Here is a 21187-nt window from a genome sequence, read left to right on the forward strand (position 1 = left end):
GTACCTTTTTGTTCTTATATCCTCATAAAAGCCATGTTGTACACTTAACTGTGATTGTTTAGGAAATCACTGGTGTGTGTGTTGTTTAAAGTATCCTGCTCTAGAAAAATGTGTCAAACAGTGGGTATTTAGAATTTACATATTTGACAGAATTGTAGAATTTTGTGAGGTTGCATTGGAAACAAACATGGGAAAGCCTCATTTGGGCTTCATTTTCCTTTGCTGAAGAACAGCAGAAACACCACGGCAAGGTGAGAATCAAACTTTGTCTAGCCTGATGCTTACTTGCTTGTGAAATGAAATGCTTCTTTACTGAAACTAAATATATGTAACTTTATTTCACCACTGATTCTGCTTATTTACAGGGTCTCTTATTGGCAGTGGCCAATTGTGGCCAACACCATCTTATTGTGTGAGGTTTTTTTGCTTAGATGAGAAGGGGATTTATTTCTTTCCTTTCCTTCTATTGTTTTCTGTCCTTTAATGTCAGAATCTTCTCTACCATATGATGCTTTGTTCAATGAAGTGGAAGCAGGAGTTGTTTGGTTAACTACAGATCATATATTCTGTCATTTGGGTACTACAGCATAACAATGTTAGAATTCAGCCCTTTAGGATATTCGAGGTATGTGTGTGGCCTTTACTTCCATTTTTACTGTGCTTGAGGAGTGAAATCTAAGGATTCAGGTGTGAGTTTGGATGACTATTACAAAGGAGCTTTTCTTAGGATTGTTTGTCACTGCAGGGCATTTTTCATGCCTGTGGTCTTAGCAGCTCCCAGGAGGGCTGCTGCAACTTGGTGAAGGATTATCCAGTTATCTTGGAAGACCTGAAGCAGTGTTCATAGATTCTTGGCTACTCTGAGGTGATTCACAATCCTGCTTTAAGGTTTACTTTACCCAAACAGAAACTTGTATCAAGTTGTACTTGTGCCACTGCAACAATCCAGAGTCACTTCAAACACCAGGCAGGCAAGGGTAAAATCAAGTGGAGATCCTTGTTAACAAGTCCACAGATAAAAATACAGAATTCTTAAAACAGAGAAATGAAAAGAAACCCCAAACAAAATAGTGGTACAGGAGCTGGAAGTTTCCTTTACTTTATATGCAAGCATGTGGCACACAACCTTCAGTCTTCTCAGGGAGACTGGTTGTTGTCCAACCCTGTCACCTCAAGTTGTGGTTGGGGAAGAGACTCTGATTTAAGGCTCTGTATTTCTCTGTATTTTATTTGTACTTAACCCCTTGAAGGGTAAGTGGTAGATACTGCTTTTTATTTTTTAAGTCAGTGATGCCTCTTTCAGCAGACCATAGGTTATTTTTTCCTGCTTTGGAAGCAGTGATGTCACTTGGGCATCCCCAGGTGCAATGCTGCCTGCCCAGGCTTTGGAGTGCTCTTCAGCTGAGCACCAAAGAGATGGTTGGTGTGTTGCAAAGGAAATCCCATGTAAATGGGAGTGAAATGATGAAGGAATTTCAGGTCTTACAGTGTTTTTCTTTCTTTCCTGCCTATGTGTACAACTTGATAATAAGGCTTTTAACAGTTGTGCAGCAGATACTTTGGTGGGTTACTATGGGACTGGGGGAGACCCTGTCACTCCAGGTGCTGCAGGTGACTGGCAGGTGTGTGTCACCTGTGTGCCCACCTTTGAGCCCAGCCACGGTGACCCATTTGGAATTGTTTGTATTGCCACATGCATGTGCATTGGTCTGGCTTAGCTTTGCTAATCGCTTAGCCAAGGTTTTAAATAACCTATTACAACATGAAACTCTTTGAAGTATGTGGTGTAGAAGTAACATTCAGTACAGGTCTGTGTTAACTTGGGCCCCTGTGGCTGTGCTGAGGGAGGGGCGGGTGTGCCCTGCCCTGGCCAGGGTGGTACCTCCCGCGAGCCCGGGAAAGCAGCAGCCACACTGAGTAAACCTGGACTTTGGCAGAGCCAGCACACTGTTCCATGGATTTCTGTCTGGTATGAAAGCAACCACCAGCAGACAAGATCCTTTTGAAGTGGTCTGTCGTTCAGATGAGTTCAAGAACAGTTCTAAAATTGTGGGTCTGAATGTTAAGACTCTTGCTTATGCCAGTGCATATTTACATAGCTGGTGGTGCCACTGCATGGGGTGAGATTGCTGACATAAAAAAGTTCTTATTGAGACAGAGTACCAGAAGACTTCTGAATTTCCCCAGTGAGAAACCTGAGCTGAGTAGTTGATATATGATGGGGTTAAACTCACATTCAGAAGAATCAAATGGTACTTAAATTGCTTTAATATTATTCCACCCAATCTATTTGGCTTCCATGATCCTCTGTATGATAGTATTTGTGCTTATTTAAAAGTGCTTCTGTGTAATTTGGAAAAAAAACATTTGAGATAGGTATTAAATACGATTGCTTTAACCTTTGAAATAGAGACATTTTTTGGCTTTTATTTATCATTCCAGGAGATACATCTTTGAATGCTACCTGTGAGAAACACTTACCAAAACTGGGGTTTAAGAAAAGTGTTTCACTTCAACAGAAATAAAAATGGTGAGATTTCTGTATTGTTGTAGGGTAACAATGCCTCCAATGCACATGTATACATGTAAATATTCCAGAATCAGGGACATTTTTTGAGATGAGAGAGATAGTTACATCCCACAGTACTGAGGCGCTATAGAATACATTTGAAATCTTCAGTAATTTTAATGATGAAGAATACTAAGATGTAATTCAGTATATAGAATTTCAGCTAGTTAAAGGTGCTTGTGATACCTAGGGCGCACTGTGGCACCAGTAGAAGAATGCAGGGGCTTTTTAGTTTTTTTGAAGTGCTTGAAAAACTGTCTCTATTCCCAGTTACAATATTCTTCAATGCTGTGGAGGCTAATGCAAGATGGAAATGGTTAAGGAAGTCATTGTTTCAGCATTAGGTCAATATTTTAATTGCTGTAGTGACAAAATCATGTTAACTTTGGAAGCAGACTTTGTCAGATTGCCATCAAACAAACTGTTCTTAGATTTGTCAGGTGTGGAGTGTCGCGGTCTCAGAAGTCACTAAAGGCTGTAGACTGGTGCAGTCATTATAAAGGGCACTCTGGCTTTTCACATAACTGTTCTTTAGGTATTCTGGTAAGTTGTTGGGAATTCCCTGCTCTGAAGCTCGTGACAATTTGGTGCTTTCTGGTTTAATGTTTCTGCTGCAACTTTATTATTGTTTCAGTATTATTAATGTATCATTTTGTGTTTCAGTATATTAGATGATGTAAAGAAACTGCTAGCCTATCTATGTGTCTTATCCTTCTATCAAAAGACCTATTTTGGTGTGACACTTCTCTGTTGACCTTCTTTGAAAATGACTAAATCCATTTCTACCTTCTTCATTCCCTGAAATAAGCGCTGTGTTGTGTCATTGTCCTGGGTAATAGTAAAAGCCCCAGGTCAGCCACAGCCATAAAGGTTATTCATAAGGATTAAGATGGTGACCTGAAGTTCAAAATGATCCTGTCACTAATATTTCGGATAATCTTGACTAAATCATTAAGGTTTGACTCTTCAAAAGGTACTTGCTAATATTAGTTTCCTACATCTCAGATTTTGCACAGAAATATACTGACACCTGCAAGTGGTTCAAATACTGCAGCAATTACGACCAAATATATTGAAAAAAATTATTTATATGCACATGCACACATACCTACATAATGTCTATGTTTGTCTATCCCCTGAAGCTCAGGATAGAGCAGATTATTTGGACTGATACAACTGTGTTCAAGTTCTGCCTGTCACGTACTAAGTAGTTTCTTTATGGTCTATGAGAACATTAATCTGAATGCTATTATTGCTATTTCCAGATACAGCAATGGCAAGGTTCATTTTGGTAAGAAACTGGACTCTTGAAACTATATAAAAGTAGTTTTTGAAGAGTAAAGGTTGGTTTACTGTTAGCAATAGGTAAGTTTATTTCTAAGCAGATGTTTCTTGGGCAGGAAGGCAGTCAACCATGAAAATATTACTGAGAACAGGAATAACTCCCTGAAGTTCAGTGGCTTAGATTTTACAGAAGTTTAGTCTAGTTATCTTGAGTGGTTTTATGGCCTTATCTTTCCTATGAAATGCACTTCCTTAGGGTTTAGAGTGTTTTCCCCCCCTTTTTTTTTTAAACTGGGAAGTCCTTGTTCCTGTATTTTGTTGTTCCATTTGAATTTTGAAATCCAATTAAATTGCATAAATTCAAAATTCAAATATTTGGAGGTTTTTTGGTTTTGTTTTGGGTTTTTTTGGTCTCTCTCTTTTTTTTTTTTTTTTTTTTTTTAAGGAAATGCAATACATGGTCATTAAATCTACAGTGACTTGTGAACAAATGCTGGTGTACAAGGTTGTTAGTGTTAAACATACAACTGCTGTGCAGTTGGATAAACTGCAAAGGTAGAATTACTGCTAAGAAAAGTGCACCTGAACATACTTATTGAAAATGTGATTCCTTGAAATTGTCCAGAGTGTAAGACAAACCTGAAAGCAGTTGCTGAGCACTGGGGTTGTGCAGTAAGCAGAGACAAGTGATTAATTTATCTTAAAAAGTTAGCCATTGGCTAGGCAGATTCCACTTCCCCTGTAGTGTTTTAAAGTTAATTATCAATTCCAGATGTACTTACTAGAAGTATTTTCCTTCATCTGTTACTTTCTGGTGCATTCAGAGGTATGAATCCTCAGCTGAATTCTTGTACCAAGGGTAAGAACATGACTGTTATAGTTGTGGATGAGTTGGGCTCTGTGCCCAAATGAACCGGTTTATTCCTGACTAGTGTTTGTCATCTATCCATACATAGCACCAGATATGGTTCAAGCCACGTGTCCCTTCACCACCCAGAGGTGGTGTGGGCTGTCTCCCACAGCTGCTGCAGCTGTTGTGCCAGCTGTGCTGATGCTGGCTGCTGGGGCTCCTGAGCACTTTGGTGGTCACTGTGAATGCTCCTTAAATCATCTGTGCTTGTAGCTGTAGCCACTCACATGTCTGAGTCAGACTCTTACCTGCACTGCCATGACCAGTTCTGCCTGGCAGTTGAATTTCTCATATATTATTAATGTTGTATTAGTAGTATGTCTGGAAGCTTTCCTAGGTGTTATCTAATTCTTGTGTTTTCTCATTTCAGAATTGACAATGATTCATTGTGCAGTCAGACATTCCCCCAGCAGCTATTTGGATGCACCAAGGAATGGCATCCTGCATTTGCTTAGCATACAGCTGCTAAATCTTTGTAATTCATCTTCAGAACTAAGTTTCTGGGTCTAAAAGGGATTGTTCACTATCATACACTGTGAAGTCATGAACATTTTACTTTTAGAATACATCATATTGTGTGGCTTGACTTTGTGACATCTGAATGATATTCTTAACCACTTAAAACTGCTTTTCTCTCAGATTTTAAAATCTGACTTAAAAAGTAGCTGCAGAAGTTAGAACAGTGGTTTGCAAAAGAAAAAAAAAATTGTTTCTTTGTTCAAAGCAAGAGTGAAATTTTAAATAAGAACACAATATGCAATAAAAATTGATGAAAGCTGTGGAAGTGACTTAGAACAACTCTTCTGTTTGTGTGATTCAATAAAAATTGCAACTATAAAGAACAGGAAATGATAAAGTAATAACGTGGATTTTTTTTTTAATTTGATGCACAAGGATTTTGGACAAGATTGTCATTTGTAAAAAGTCAGCAATCAGAAATATTGGATCTAAGAAGTGATAAGCATCTACCAAAACATCATCCTTTAAAGAATGAGAAAAGACTGACTTGGGTTTGTTTCAGATCAGGCTGTAAGGAAAATCTGACCCTAAGGCCAGAGCAGCATTGCTGCATGTGTTATGTACACAGGATTTCACTTACTTTTAGCTGACAGGTTTCTGCATGTTGATTGTTGCCTTAATTGTAAGACTCAGCCAGAGGTACCACATGTGTTTGCTGCAGTTGTCTTGCTTTGTATATGAAAAACTCACATTGAGTTAGTTCCAGATTGTTTGACACCTTAGTGCTGTTTTGTTACCATTTTCATGAGTCAGCACCATTGGTAAATTAAACAAATTAAACAGTCTGAACTTCCTTTTTTTTTTTTTTTTTTTTTTAAAATTCTCCTTGTTATTTTGATGAGCAAGGGGGAGACACCTGGAGGAAGAGTAAAAAGCCATAGGGGCAAGGATGCTGTTTTTTTGGAGTAATGCCAACCATAGCTATTCCTTGAGCTGCCATCTTGGTCTGTGGCTCCACAATTGCCCCTGCTGCACTTGGATCTTTTCAGCCAAACTGGGGGAAAGGTTGACTTGAAAGCTGAGCTGCCAGCAGGACCAGCAAAACCATCTTTGTTCTTTATTTGGTACTGCACCAAAGCCATTTTATCAGACCAGCAGATCTAACCACCTGTCTTAAAGCTTTTTGACATCCCTATACCGCTCTTTTCACTATCTGCACATCCTAGACATCTCAGAAAGTGCAGTTTCTACTTGACAACTTTATCAGGAGTTGAATTTCCATGTTAACACACCCAGTCAGTGATGTTTGAAAGATTTCAGCTTTCCATGCTGTTCTAAGTTGACCTGATGCTATGTTCAGGCCATCAAAGATCAGTGCAGACGAATCATTCCTAACGTGCATCTACTAGGGAGCTCCACCAGAAGTTACCTGCCCTTGGAAATATTGCTCTTGTTTTCATGGATGAATCTTCAGCTTTAATTGAAGGGCTACCTTTACAACTTTGAGAATTTCATCCTACTGAAGGAATACCATTTTCCTTATTTGTAAGGAGAAGCAGACTGCAATCGATAAAAGTAGGCTCATGTGCTGGATTTTGCTGTGCTGATTTTAGCAAACTCCTTGCTGTGTTTCATCAAGTCCCCAGATTTGTTGTGTTCACAGTATTGTAGTGAATTTCCTTAATGTATGAAAGAACTCCTTCTCATCTGTGTGCCCTTGATCACTTGCATTTAGGAAAATATTTACATTTTTCATAACTTCACATAAAGAGGATTAGATTTACTAATTGGTTAGATTCCTTTCCTACGGCTACTACTAATTTAAATGTGTCATGTTCCTATTTGCTAGGGCTTAAAATTCAAGAGTTCACTCACAGATTGTCTTAAATGAATGTTCAGCAACTTTGTGCTTTAAACAGGCCTAAAATCAGCTTCTCTAAGCCATGGATGTAGACATGCTGCTCAAACTGGCTTTCATTAAATAACAGAATGGTTTTGCTAGAAATAGCCTGGATCTGTTGAGACTGATGCTGAGCAAATGCTAACAAGCCCTGCTTGATCCAAGTTGAATAGGATTAAATAGTATTTGTACTACACTAAGCATTGTGTTCTGGAGTATCCTAGTCCCAGTTCCCTGAAATGATGCAGGAAAAGTGACCACTCCATTAAGCATTCTGGTAATGAAGCAAGTGATTTTTGTATTACTGTAACATCTAAAGTTCTCCTTAAAGAAATGAAGCAATGCTCCTTTTTCACTCTTGTGCATAAAAAATGTCCATTGAGAGAGAGAAAAATGTGTCGGAGGGTGTAGCCACTGAGTACTGGGAGACAAAAAAGATGTACTGATGGGAAATGTGAGCAGAAAATGCTTCCCTCTAATTTCTAGGCAGCTAAACCAATCCTAACCAAGCTGGTTAGGATTTTGTAAGTATCTAAAGACAAAAATGATTACTTTCTTACTTTACAAGCTACATTTTCTGCTGCTAGTGTTTCCTGATCAACTGGAAACTTCTTGAGTTGTCTGTAGCATTTTAGCAGCATTTTCTGTAGTAATAACAGCTGCAGGAAAGGTGGTGTTAGGTATCTGTCTGAACCATTCACTGGCTGGCTGAGCTGTTCTTGTTTCCATCTTTCCCAAGAGTTAAACATAGCTGCTTTTGCTGTGCTAAACTGATTGTAATTTGTCCTATAATGCCTGTAGTGTATTCATGGGTGTAAATCTTCTATGTGCTACATAGAAGAAAGTTGTACAGATTCTTCTGGGCATGACAGGCCACTCCTTTTTTCCTGAAGAGCACAGGTTATCCTGTGTGTGACTGTATGATGTAATACATTACTGGAGAAAATGGACTTTTAATGTCGTCTATGCTGGATATGCTGTAGCGAACATTTGGCCAAAAAGGTTGGATGTGGTCGGCTTTAGTATGGCTCTCTAATGGTGCAGGATCATCTCTGAGAAATGTCAAAAGTAACATGATGTCCATTGGTCCCAGAATTCTGGATACAGTTGTCCTTGGTGCTGCCTGCACACAGTTTTTTTTCAACTTTTACTTCAGATCTCTTTAGCCAACTTACAGCACTGCAGTGTTCATTGCCTTCCATGGGAACACAGATTAGACCTTGTCTGTCCTGGAGGTGTCATTGTGTGTGTAACTGTGCTGATACAGTTGAATTAATGAGAATCTTGGGTAAGTGTGCTGCTGTGTCGCACCCTCGCTGCAGGCACTGCAGCCAGGTGCCCGTACTGAGACCACACTCACTCCCAAATGGGAAATGATGCAGGAGGCAAATGTTTTTGGAAGCAATGAAGTTAAACTCCAGTTATTTTCTAATGAGATTTGAGCTTCTATGTTTTATTCTAGGAAACCACGTAGAGTGTTGGGAGTCATTTAGAAGACTTTGGGAATGTCATTTGCAGTTTCATACATGCTACACGCAGTCTCGTTACAATCCAAAGAAATTTGCTGTACGTGTTGTAGCATGCAGACCGAGCAGAGTTTGCTCCCTGGTGCTCTATGGAAAAGCCCTATGTAGGGAAGTTTTGCCAACATTATACACTGCTCTCTTCTGGTCTGTCAGTTTTATGCGATGCTGAAATTTATAAAACTTCTGGACAGATTTTCAGTTTGTGCAAATGAGTGCAGAACCACTGGGTAAAAGTAGAACTAGGTCAATATGTGCAAGTGCAGAAAACTAACAACTCCTTACATAAACAGTCTGATGATTGAAAACGTTTCTGCTGATCTTGCTTGCGTTTTAAAAGTATTGCTAATTTAATAGCACCTGTCTGCTTCTGTTCAGTTTGGTGGCTTTGCTATGGAGGAGAATCACGTTTATGGAGGTGTGGTCACTCTCCCACAGCAAATTACAAGTTCAATGTCAGACTATATATATATAAAAATATAAAAATTAATAAATACATAAATAACAAATATATATGATATGTGTGTGTGTATGCATACACCACTTGCAGCAACATAGTCTCATATGTGGACTCCATGAATGTCAAAATACCGTGACAACTTAGAACAAACTCCTAGATGAAATTTAGTTGATAGTCACTTCAACCTTTGCTGAAATAATTGTAAAAGTATCTTGTCCTTCCTTTTTTCTTCACAAGGCAGTGGGTTATGAAAACCTGATAAATTTAACACTGTTAGTATTTCTTGAATTTGGTGTGTACTTTCCTAGTTATACCTGAGATTTGCTTTAATCCTTAACCAGCAATCCTGTACATGTCCTGTTTCAGTGTGTTGATTATAATGAGTTGTATCTGCTGTATTTTATCATATTGCAGAATATTAAAACCATGAGGACACTTACTGGAATTTCAGAAGTGAGGAGCAGAAAGATGAATGGAACTTTCAGTCCAGCACAGGTCATGCTGACCTCAACTCTATGGCAAATACTGTAAAAGACTCTGGAAATAATTGCAGTAGAGTAAAGGACAGTGATGCTCTGAATATGCTTTCCTGTTCTTCAGATCATGGAGGAGTAATTTATTCCCATGGAAAGTGATGGAAGTTGCTGTTCTCACTGAAATTGGTTCAACTGTAACTTGACATAGGCACATAACAAGCTGCAGAGCAGCAGAATTTGGTATCCAAATTACAGTAACCTTTGTGTTGCACTCAGGAAATGTATTTACACCAGCTTGTTCTTTGCTGATTACATTAATTAGGCCTGGAGACATGTAGAAAAGGAAAAACATTTGCAAGTGAGTAGGAAAGATAAAATATCCAAAGTGATCTGTACTCGAAGCATAAATTGTGCAGCCCAAAGAGCCTTTTCATAGGGGTGTCCATATTGTCTTGATGATGAAATCTTATAAAAGTGGCTTTTTCTACTCTTTTTTTGACTGATGTGCCACCTTTCCAACAGCTGCAGATGCTGGCTGTGGTGAAGAGGGTGTGGTCTTTCAGGGAGATTAAGATTTAGGAATGCAGAAGAAAGGTCCAGAGCCAGCTGCCTCATCTGTTCCATCGATGTTGTCAAAGAAAGCAGCAGGAATAGACTGGGCTACCTATCAAATACTTGTGTAATGGCCTTACCAGGAAGAGCACACATTCTCTTCTTAAGAATAGAACGGAGGGATTCACTGTAACAATGCTGCTGCTACGCTGGGTGCAGTATGCTGCCCATAAGGAATCAGCAATCACAGACAAAGGGATTTTGATAGGAATTGACTCCCTCGTGCACGGTCAGGCGCGAGTTCTTCAATTTATTTAACTTGAATAAACAGAAAATGACATAGCGGATCCCATGTCAGCCAAAAGAGCCATCTGTGGTCTAACCCTGTGACAAACAGTATAGCAATAATTCCAATGCCACCAACAATGTGGAGTTTGCCAGAAAAGCAGATGCTTCTTTTGACATGCATCTTCAGTGTGGTGCCATTCCTATCCTATAATTGCTGTCTATGGAGGGAGGGTGGATAGGATAGCCAGATGAGCAGAATGGTGACATTGTGGTTTTTTGGGGGAAGAGCCAACAGTTTTGAAAATAATAAAAAAGGAAAAAGAAGTATAAAAATAATTTTTAAAAAGCTGCAAAATTCTTGGTTGTGCATCATAAAATCTGCAGTGCTTTTTAAGTAAGAAACAATATTTGCATGGATTTATCAGAAATCTAAAGTCTAATATAATATGGAAGAAGAATAAATAATGCTTCAGAAACTTCTGTGCAGAGTTTTAAACTTTTTTTTTCCAAAAAAAGCATTTCCTTCTCTATTATTTTTAAGAATTAGACTGTCCAAACATTCTTAACATAATTTTTTTTTTTTTATCTGTACTTTCAGCTTTTGTTATACAGGTATTCAGGCAGTTCTTGAATTAACCAAGGTGTCTGTATCTATACTCTGCTGCTTTTTGACCAGTTTCATGAGATATTTGGCTTAGCTGACTTAGCAGGATTAACCTCCAAAATAGTGATAGATGGCATCCCTAATAGTTAAGAGTTGCTATATTTACTGCTTTATGAAATTAAAAATGTAACTACCTACAACCATTAAAAAATAGAAGCTCTTGAAAGTAGCATGTTTTTGATCACACTGAATATTGTCCATGGCCCTGTTTGGCGCTGGCAGTAAAAGTTCACAACAGATAATGACAAAGAAATTGATCAAATAGCAGTAGAGCTGGAGATTAGCATTCTTCTAATGAGAATCCGTCCTCTGAACAGAAGTAACTGCCTTATGTGGTGCAGGAGTCTCACTGGCAGAGCTTACTTTTGTGGGATTTACTTAAAGAAATGGTTACCTGCTCTCTTGTATTTTCCTACAAGGGAGCCAAAAAATATCCAGGATAAAGCCATGTCTCTCATTTTCAATACATTTCTTCCCATTACACCCTAAGTGCAGTCAAAGAATAATACATATTACTTTTTTTCAGATCTTAGTACTCTGACATCTGAGGAGTTTTTAAATGGAGGTAATTTTAATAAATGTTTAATAAATGCTAAAGCAGAGTCCTGTATACAATGAGAAGGGACCACTATGAACCTCTTAATGCTAACGAAAAGCTTATTGAATAATTTTTTACTTTCATTCCATGAGTACTGTCCTCTGAGCTGCCATTGAAGTGCTTGTGAGCTGTATGTGATTTGCAGGCTCTGATGTTGATCTAGTCCAGGACCCAGGAGTTTCTAAGTTAATTGCTGTTTCAGGTGAAGCATTTCTCCTACCAAGGGTATCTTGAATGTTTCCTGTTGTGGAGAATATTGTAAGATTTTATACACCGGTATTAATATGTACCAAGAGATGTATAATGCAAGAGAGAAATTTTTTATTATTTGGATGTCACTTACTGGGCTTGCTACCTTTCAGGTGCTTGCATAAACCATTAGTATGCAAGTTACACCTCTCTGAAAATGGATGTTTTCTTTTAATTGTAATTTGAATCCTCAGGCTGGAACAAAAACTTCAACATAGTCTAGATATTCAGTACTCTGTGCTTTCTGGATCCTGAGCAAAAGCCTTGGCTGGTTTCACTGAAGAAAATAGGCCTGTGTATGTACTAGACTCAAGAAAGAAGTTGGCAGTGAATTCTTTTGTGTCTGCTGCTCAGTGAAGGGCTAACCACAAAAACAATATACGTGCTTTTTTGTCTGTCTGGTAGATCTTAGTACCATGCTCTCTTTCTTTGGGTACTTCAGCATCTTCACTTTCTTTTTAGATTCTTTTAATGTGGCCTAGCTGTTTGATTGCTGAAGCTTGTTCATATTTCAGAAACTTAAATCTTTTGCTTTATATGTGTCTATAATTCTGTCATGGCTAGGGCATGGTACCAAGGTATTGTTTCAGGGGATTGTCCAGGAAATCCAGGTATAAAACTGAGAGGGAAGACAGACGCTGTGATTCACGATGAGCAGGTGGAAGGGGAAAGGCATCTGGAAAGAAACAGGATGTAGCCCAGCTCAGCACTCCCCTTGTTGTCCTTTGGGATATCTTTTGTGCTGCAGTGTGGCTAGGGTTTTTTTGCACTTTTTGTCTTTGAATTAGGGGAATCGGTCAGTGGAGCACTGAAAAATCCCTGACAAGGGATAAAGTCAATGGAATAAGTGAGTCCCTGGGAATTTTGAAGCTTTTTCATTTATCACAGACTAGAAGAGCTACCTGAACCAGAAGGAGTTTCTTGCCGTCATTGCTTGCTTTATTTCTAGCATCTTGCCTGCCAGCTCCAAGTTAGAAAGCTTTTTTTTCTTGAGTAATAACAATAAAAAATTCCCCACACTCTGTTCTTGGAGAAAAAAATCTGTTCAGAAGCATCAGTGTGGGTTTTGTCATATACTTCAGCGTGGCCAGGATTATGCTCACAATTCTTCAAGTGTCTTCATAGAAAGGATATAGATAGATTTTGAGCTTTCTCTCATTACTAGCAGAAGATTGCTGTTGCATTGAGCTTTAATAATTTAAATAATTTAACAATTTAAATAATACTGGTTCCATTTCCTGTCAAAATATGAAAATGTGACAGTTTATAACAAGCTGGAATGGTTTGCTTCAGTACTTTCTGGTTTTAGTAATTGTTGCTTTCTGGTGAGAACAGGTTCAGTCCTGCTATGTTGCTGTAAGATCTGAAGAAAGGAAGCAAAACAGCTCAGTGGGGAATGAACTTGGGTTATAATCAGAAGAGTCTAGAGGTGAAATTTTTAGGAGCATCTGAGCCGTGACTAGGGGTTTATGCTAGACTTTGACTTGTTTCATTGCTGATAGAGCCACCCTTCATGAAGATATTTTAAAAAGAAAGCTGTGAGAAGCTACCTACTCATTCATGCATTTCTGTATTTCAAGGAAGGGCTTCTTTAAATGGTCAGAAAAAATGCATTAACTGCTTCCCTGGATTTTGCCAGAAACTTCTTTCTTTCTGGCAAAGTGGTTCAAATTAGTTAAAGTACAATAAAGAAGAAAAAAAATATTGACTGAACACAAATGTTAGAGTGAAAATAGCTTTTTATTATTAGTATCTTCATAGATGCAGAATGATATCCACCTATGGTTTTGTTTCCTTTTTGTATGGAAAAGACTGTTATCTTTATTTAGAAAAATGGTTTTTGGAGGACTTGGTTGTAGCATACAGGTATAACCATATATTTTTCTCCTGCAAAGCTCCTCCTAAAACTTATTTATTAAGGCAAAGGGGCTTCCCTGTTCAGTGTGATACATTTTTTCCTTGATTACTTATTTTTCATCCTATTTATTGCTGTCTATCATTGCTGTAATTCCAACTGTAGTATTCTGGACATAGTTCTTTTATACCAAGATATGGGACATTTAGAGCGTTTTTTGGGAGAAACACAGGGCTGGATCTCCAGGTGCTGCTGGTCTGCCTGTGTTGTTTTGTAACACACAGAGCCTTTGCCTGATGCCAACCTCCACCCTCAGGGTCCCACATCTTCCCAGCAGCTGCTTCTGCTCCATGTGGCTGAACCACTAATACCTGTCATCACCACCTAAAGAAATATGGAATAGGCTTGCATGCTGGTTATGGAAATAGCTCTGTCTGATCACAAAACACGGTATCCATAGTTTCTGCCTTATGCAGTACACCAGCCTTTTCTGGAATAGTCCTGTTGACTCTCACTATGAGATCATGTTTTCTACCTGTGCAAAGAGAAGTTAGGGTCAGTGGTTTAAAGGAGAAAAAGGGGGCAGGTATCAGGGTTTTTCCTGTCTGAGGAGATTTTCCACAGAAGTCTGGAGCTTCTGAGATACTCTTTATACTAGTATCATGCTGAAAATGCTTAGATTTGGTTGCTGATCTTCCTGTGACAAGTGCTTACAGACTAAAGGAGAACAGTTGGAGAAGCTACCCTAAGGCAGAAGATGTGAGTAAAATAGCAGCAAAGCTTTCAGTTTCTGCTGGTTGACTCATGTCCACTGAGAATTGAATTTGGAGAGGCCTCCAGAAATTCAGTGTTGCTTGCTGTGATGTTTCAGACATGATGAGGAAAACCATGAAACAGAATTGTGCAGGACACTCAAAATGGCATCTCTGCTGCAACTGTCACTTTGCTGTCTCTGAATAAGTGATCAAGGTTTAATTTTTCCTTATTTAAAAAAGGGTAATAAAGCAACTGTCTTCATCCATGAGTACTCATTTCTGTTGAACACTTGGAGTTCTTCTTTCTGCTGCAGACATAATTTAATTCCAAATGAGTTCCTATTTCCTAAGCTGTGCACAATGTGTTGCAGTGTCTTGCTTCACTAGGTATGGTATCTTCTATTCTCCTGAGCCCTTGCTTTCATTGTACATGTAAAGCTCTTTCTAACCTAAAGTGTTAGGTAGATTAATAAACAAACAGGCAATCCCCAATTTAACAAAAAATAAATCCAGATTTAATTTACTTTTTCTCACTGTTGCATACATCCACAAAAAAAAAAGTGTAGTAATTTTTATATAAGGTGCCAGTTACTGAAGGTGCTGCTTTCAAAATCAGGGAGGTTAGGCAAAGTCAGGCAGGGTGAGCAGGTGCCTGTGGCTTAGTCACCTGAACAAAGCTAGGGAAACACTGCTGATGAGATTTTGGTACTAGGAGATGATCCAAGTAGCAATTCTGGCTAAATCTGATGGTTAATGTATGCTGCAATTTATGGTTTGAATTTAGAGTAGATGTGTGAGAACTAACTCTGTTGTTAAAAGTCATGGTACTTTTCCCATTAGGAATTTTAGCTGAGTGATTAAACTCATAATTGAATGCTAGCATGTTATGTAACTTTATATGCATGCTTTTATTGCCAAAGTTAGAGACTTAAATGGATTGCTACTGTAATGATTATACTCTGTTTTGGGACAGTCATTGTCCAAGTTATCTTCTGCTTGCTGAAGTTCTGTTGGAATTCTGTAGTCTAGAGGCAGCAGGGATCAGTATCTCTCAGTCCCCAAGGAATTTCTTGGGGTTATTCTGTTTTAGTTTGGTGTCCTTTTTTTATCTGTTGACAGTAAAGAGATTCTTCTGTTCCTTGGTAGACAAAATCCTGCTCTGACTCATTTGCAGTCCTTAAGCATTGAATGGTTTATAAGAAAAGACAGGAATGGCTCATATAAGATGAGTATATTCACCAGCTGGCTTTCAGTACTTGCAATTATTCCCATTTGGGGTTTATATTGAGAATAAAACACAGGCAGACAATTCTCCTTGTTTTAAGGCCCTCCATGGGGACTGTTCAGTCACCGAGCTTTTCCTAAGAAGTACCTGTGGTTTTCCCATGGCTGTGGAGAGCTGGAGGGAAGGTGCCTCAGAGATCAGGCAGGGTGTTGGGAGCTCCTCACAGCTGGCTCCAGAATGGGCTGGGGAGATCATAGACTGGATGGGCTGATTATTCTGTCACTGGCCTTTTTGGCTTAGATATTTGTTGAAGATGGCATGAAAGAAACTGCTTTGTAAAAAGAATGATCACTAATTACCTTTTGGAGTGAAAACTAAGGAGGAAATGGCAAACCAGTGTGACAGTGGTATTTCTTGTGAATGGGAATATTGTCACAAGAAATAATGGTCTGTTGCTTACATTCATTCCTCCTGTCCTTGAGTTCTATGTTTTAATTTAAGATGCAATGATTATGAAGAAAAATTAATAAATGTATTTTTGTATATGTTGCAATATTGTGAGTTATTGTGAGGTCCACATAGTAAAAACTTAAGAACAGCTTTTGATATTATTTGATTTTGATACGGATTTTTAGCAGAAACTACAGTTTGTAAACAAAAACTTTTCTAATTTGATTTCAGGTTTAAGACAAAGCACTCAGTTAAGGTTTGTGAAAGCTGTTTCTAAACAAACAACCCCAAATTTTGGCCAGGTCTCCACTGCAAAATGTCTTGCCAGCAAAGCACTGTGTATCAGCCAGGGGTGTGGAAAAAAGTCATACATCCTCGCTGACATCAATATGTTGGCAAAAGCCCAGGTGTGGATGCAGCTGTGCAGGCAGAGGAGAGCTTTTATCGGCCTGGCCAGTGTTGTTTGGGGAGGTGATGCAACTGTGCCAGCAGACAAACTCTGCTCCTGGCCTGCGCCGTCAGCGTAGGAGGCTCCGCCAGCGCGGTCATGGCCTCGAGGCTGCACTGCCAACCAAGCCTTTGCAGCAAGAGCAACTGGAAAAAAAGGCCCCTTTGAACAACAGAGGGACCTCTATAATTTAGTTTTTATAAGTAGTGGTCGATGAGGAACAGAGCGGAAAAAGTGATTCAGGTTTTAAAATTAAAGCTTTAATGTAAAAAACGTGTTTTAGTTGTATGGTTTAATATGTCACTGTCCCTTTAATGGCTGGCTGTCATTGGGTTGCAGCTTTGAGAGCTGCAGGACACCCAGCACATGTGTTTTGTAAAGCCTTTAAGTGTTGCAAAGGTATGAGTCTCTCTGGAAGCACTGAAAAACCTTCTGTTTGTAAACTTAGGAAGACAAGTATAGTCCCATTTACATTCCCATCATGTTCAAATGTGACCACTAGCACTAGAACATCTTAATGTTTAAATAGAAGTTTAAATTTCTCAGAATGGAGTGTTTATGTTTTACAGACAGACAGAATTAGGATTCCTGCTCTCTCTACACACAGACACACATTTTCCTCTCCTGTTTTGGCCAGCTGGTGACAAGATTTTACAAAACTCCTGTTCTTCATAACATAGAAAAACAAAGATTTTAAGGGGAAAGCTCTGTAAGAAATAAAAACAAAACCAAACTGAAGATACTGAAAAACTTAATAGAGGCTCTTAGCCTTCATTTGTAATTACCAGTTTAGATGAAGACAGATATGTGTATGTTGAGTTTTCTGGTGCACATTTTGAAACCATGAACAGAGCAGTTTTGCATTTGATCACTGTTTGCATTTTGAGAACTTCACTGAAGGCTTTTAGAAGAGAATATCACTGTGCCAGACTAAGTTTATTCTGTTGTGAAAATGTTTTGAAACTAGTTGCTCTGTCATTCTGCATTGCTTGTAACCCTAAAAATAATTGCCTGGCATTACTGGAAGCAGAGTGGTCTGACAGACTGACTTGTGCTGCTATTGTTAAAATCCGTCAATGTTTCCATTGCAGACTTGGAAGGGAGCATTTAATCTTTTTCCCTGGAAGAAATTCTAGATCAATGCTTCAATTCCACATATAAATATTTTGGAAGAGATTTGATATTTCTAAAAATCTTTATTAAAACAACCAAAACAACAAAAAAATCTCTAACCCTATGGCAATTAAATATTGATATTCAGTTTTGAAATGCTAAATGATCAGGAATGTATTTCATGCATTTTTGTAATTTTTAGTTCAATTAAATTAGGCAGCAGCAATGTTACTGCTTATCAGTGTTGATTTTATAGCAAGTCTTGCAGTTGGCTGTTCCAGGCCATTATAGCTGCATAATAAACTTTGCAACTTGCCAAATTGGAAGGTTTCAAAACCTTCCTAGGGAAACACAAAAAAGAAACACATAATTACCATAAAGTATCTGATATAAGGCATGCCTTTGTACTTTTCTCCCACTCACACTTCCATTCCAATTTCTTGAGGTTATTTCCAAAATAGATTTGCTTTTTTTGTGTGTTTTCTTGTGTGTAGTTTCATGGGTGTTTTAAACAGAGGTAAACTCTAATCCTTTCCTCTCTGCCTTCACGTTCTCGCTCCCTGCCTTGTGACAGCCAAAGGTTTTGCGAAGTGCAAAGCCCACATGTGATGTACCAGATCAGGGAAGTTCATTTTTTTGGTTCTGTTTGCGGCTATACAACTGTTTGTGCTAATCCAAGGAAGAGGGTTGGCACTAGGTTGGGATCAAGTGAGTCTACATTGATATCTCACTTTATATTCCATTGTAATTTTTTCCCCCTCCTGTGCCTTTCCTCTGCATTCAGAGGGCGCTTTTTTCGCTTGAGTTTGTGGTGGAAGCTCAGGCTTTTGTAGGAAAGGGGCCACATGCAGCCACTTTGTCAGTGAAAACCGTGTAGTCACAAGATGTTTACAGGCAACTTCCATTCTCTAGTATATTTTTTAAGTATTCCTCTCTTACAACACCACAGACACGTTCACAGTACTTTTTGTACAGTGCCCTGCCATACTGCTCTTAATGCAAATGATTTCCGTACTGCAGATTTTCCTCTAGGATGTTTTTATGTTCTATTTGGGGTCTGATTTTAAGAGCAATAATGTTAGATACCTTGAGGAGTAGGTAGAAGAGCTTATGTGCTTTTCTCCTTTTGAAACTTGAATTTTTTTACCAATACATAGAGCCTTTTTCTTGACAATTGTGAAGTAATCCACAAATATGGAGACAGTATGAAAGTTCTCCCAAGGCACACCATTCATTTGAAATCAGGTCCTTAAGTTATTTGTGCTCCTTCTCTATCTCTAAGAAAATATTAGCAGTGTTGTGTGAAGCGCTAAAAGCCAGAAGAGATAGAAAAGAGGCTTCTAATTATTTTTGTATTTTTGATAGATTAAGGAAAGAGCATGGTCTTTGTGTCTGCCACAATTTGACATTTGGAAGTCATAGTGATATAAACTTTGTACCTGCTGGAACCTAGAGGAACAATAGTTCCTATTTCATTTTCACATCAGATGACACAATGAAGAGTGATAAAATCCTATGAGTAATATTCAGTGGAGGTGATACATAATTCGACCCTGTGTCATGCATCAAATGGTGGTTGGAGATATTAGGATGTGCCTGTGAATCCTGTTGCAAATATGGAGTGAAAGCAGTTGTATTTAAAATCCGTGGGTTCTTGAGCACAGTGCTCCAAAGGGTAACCAGGCTGCTGTAGGCTGAGCTGATGTGCATGCTGTGCTTGCTACCTGTTCTTTACTCTAACTTGCTTTTTCCTTTGCAGCAGTCCATTGTACCAGCCCACCCAATGGCTCCTCCTAGTCCCAGCACCACCAGCAGTAATAACAACAGTAGTAGCAGCAGCAACTCAGGATGGGATCAATTAAGTAAAACTAACCTTTACATCAGAGCACTGCCTCCAAACACCACTGATCAGGACCTGGTAAAATTATGCCAACCGTAAGTACTGCTATTAAATGTAAATTTTAATTTCATACCTTAAAAGCTTATAGTAGGTATCCAAGATGAGTGTTTGGATTATGAGGGAAGAAAACCAGATTCATAAACAAACAGCCGTATGCTGTGATATGGTGGCAAGTTTCAACTTTGTTGGCAATCAGAAAGAAAAGATTGATACTTTGGAAAGTGGGAATACAATGGTGAACTGAAGCAACCCACTGCTTTCATAAAAGCTGTGATTACCCATAGTGCTGTTGAAATCACAGATAAAATTAAAACCTAAATGTGAAACTTGCTGAAGAGAGCCTGCAAAGAGGGTCTCCTCTGTTTACTACTAAGATAATCTGTTGATACAAACTCAAATAATTGTTCTGAATCATTAAACTACAATGTGCATTTGAGGGCTTATCCTAGTTCCAGACTAATTTATGGCTGTATGTTACTGCACAGTTATTTTTATAATTAGAAATAGCTGATCCACATAAGAATCCTCTCTAATGGCTGAAGTTCTGGGTAGACTTGGTTTAGCAGAGGGCTTTTAGGCATTGATGTTAACATAAGATTATTTTGCTTGTGAGAGTTATTTGTTCTGTTTTTTAATTTTTACAGCAGCATGTGCCACTTACTTTCAAATATGGGTTATGTGTCAAAAGACTGTACAGTTGGGTTGTTTATACACTGTTTTAAATCACCTGCCTTAAATATTTTATTGGATTTTTAAAATGCCTTAGTACTTCTGAAATTCATAGTGCACTGTCTGGAATATTTTAAAATCAAAAGTACTCAGCTAAATCTTCAATACTACATATAAGAAATATTTATATCTATCCATTTTGTATGAAAAATTATTAAGATCTGTACATAATTCTACTGTCTGAAATTTTTTAAAAAATTATGTTCCATTTAGCAGATAAGTAACTAGAAATATGCAAAAATAGAGCACAAAACGAGAAAAATAGATAGTAAAACCTCTAAATTTTGGATCCAAATTTATGTGAAGTACCTTTGGTTTTGAATATTGCAAAAAATCTGATATCTCATTTATAAAGGAGAAGGAGATTTTCTATTTTTTTTTTTTAAAAAAAATTGGACTTTCAGGGTAGTAGTCAGATATAAGTTATCTTAGTATTATAATAAAAACATCTTGCTATCATTTTTTTAAAGAAAAAAATTCAATTTATTCATTTCTCCAACAGCAAATTAAGTCCTTGTGTTTTGCAGAGAAGAGAATAGAATCAATCTGTGAAAAGACTTGTTGATAAATTAAACATTTTTACAGTTTCCCATGTGACAATGACCTCTTGTAACTTGAATTTTAGTTGCAAATGCATGTTTTACAGAAGTAGATTTTTCCTTCCCGTTTTTGTCTTTTGAACTGATGAAGAAACCTTGGCCTGTGCACTCATGTTATGTTAGGACAGAACTGTGAGGTTATTTTGCACTGGAGCCGCCCCAGTGACTACTATTTGTGCAG

The 21187-nt window shown here is 38.2% G+C and overlaps 1 protein-coding gene across 17 annotated transcripts in view; it reads left to right on the forward strand.

Annotated features, from left to right (window-relative positions):
- RBMS1 (RNA binding motif single stranded interacting protein 1) overlaps positions 1-21187 on the forward strand; it is a 339988-nt gene that overhangs the window by 258220 nt on the left and 60581 nt on the right. For 11 of the 17 annotated variants that reach the window (XM_086898568.1, XM_086898556.1, XM_086898564.1 and 8 more), the window contains one exon: positions 19538-19713. In XM_086898568.1, the coding sequence (XP_086754694.1) occupies positions 19538-19713 (176 nt within the window). Of the gene's footprint in view, positions 1-150; positions 252-19537; positions 19714-21187 lie in introns of all 17 variants that reach the window. The other 6 variants (XM_086898569.1, XM_086898571.1, XM_086898570.1 and 3 more) reach the window with 2 other exon arrangements.

This window comes from Cyanistes caeruleus, chromosome 7 (genome assembly GCF_971803275.1).
Source record: "Cyanistes caeruleus chromosome 7, bCyaCae1.hap1.1, whole genome shotgun sequence".
In the NCBI taxonomy this organism is placed as follows: Eukaryota; Metazoa; Chordata; class Aves; order Passeriformes; family Paridae; genus Cyanistes; species Cyanistes caeruleus.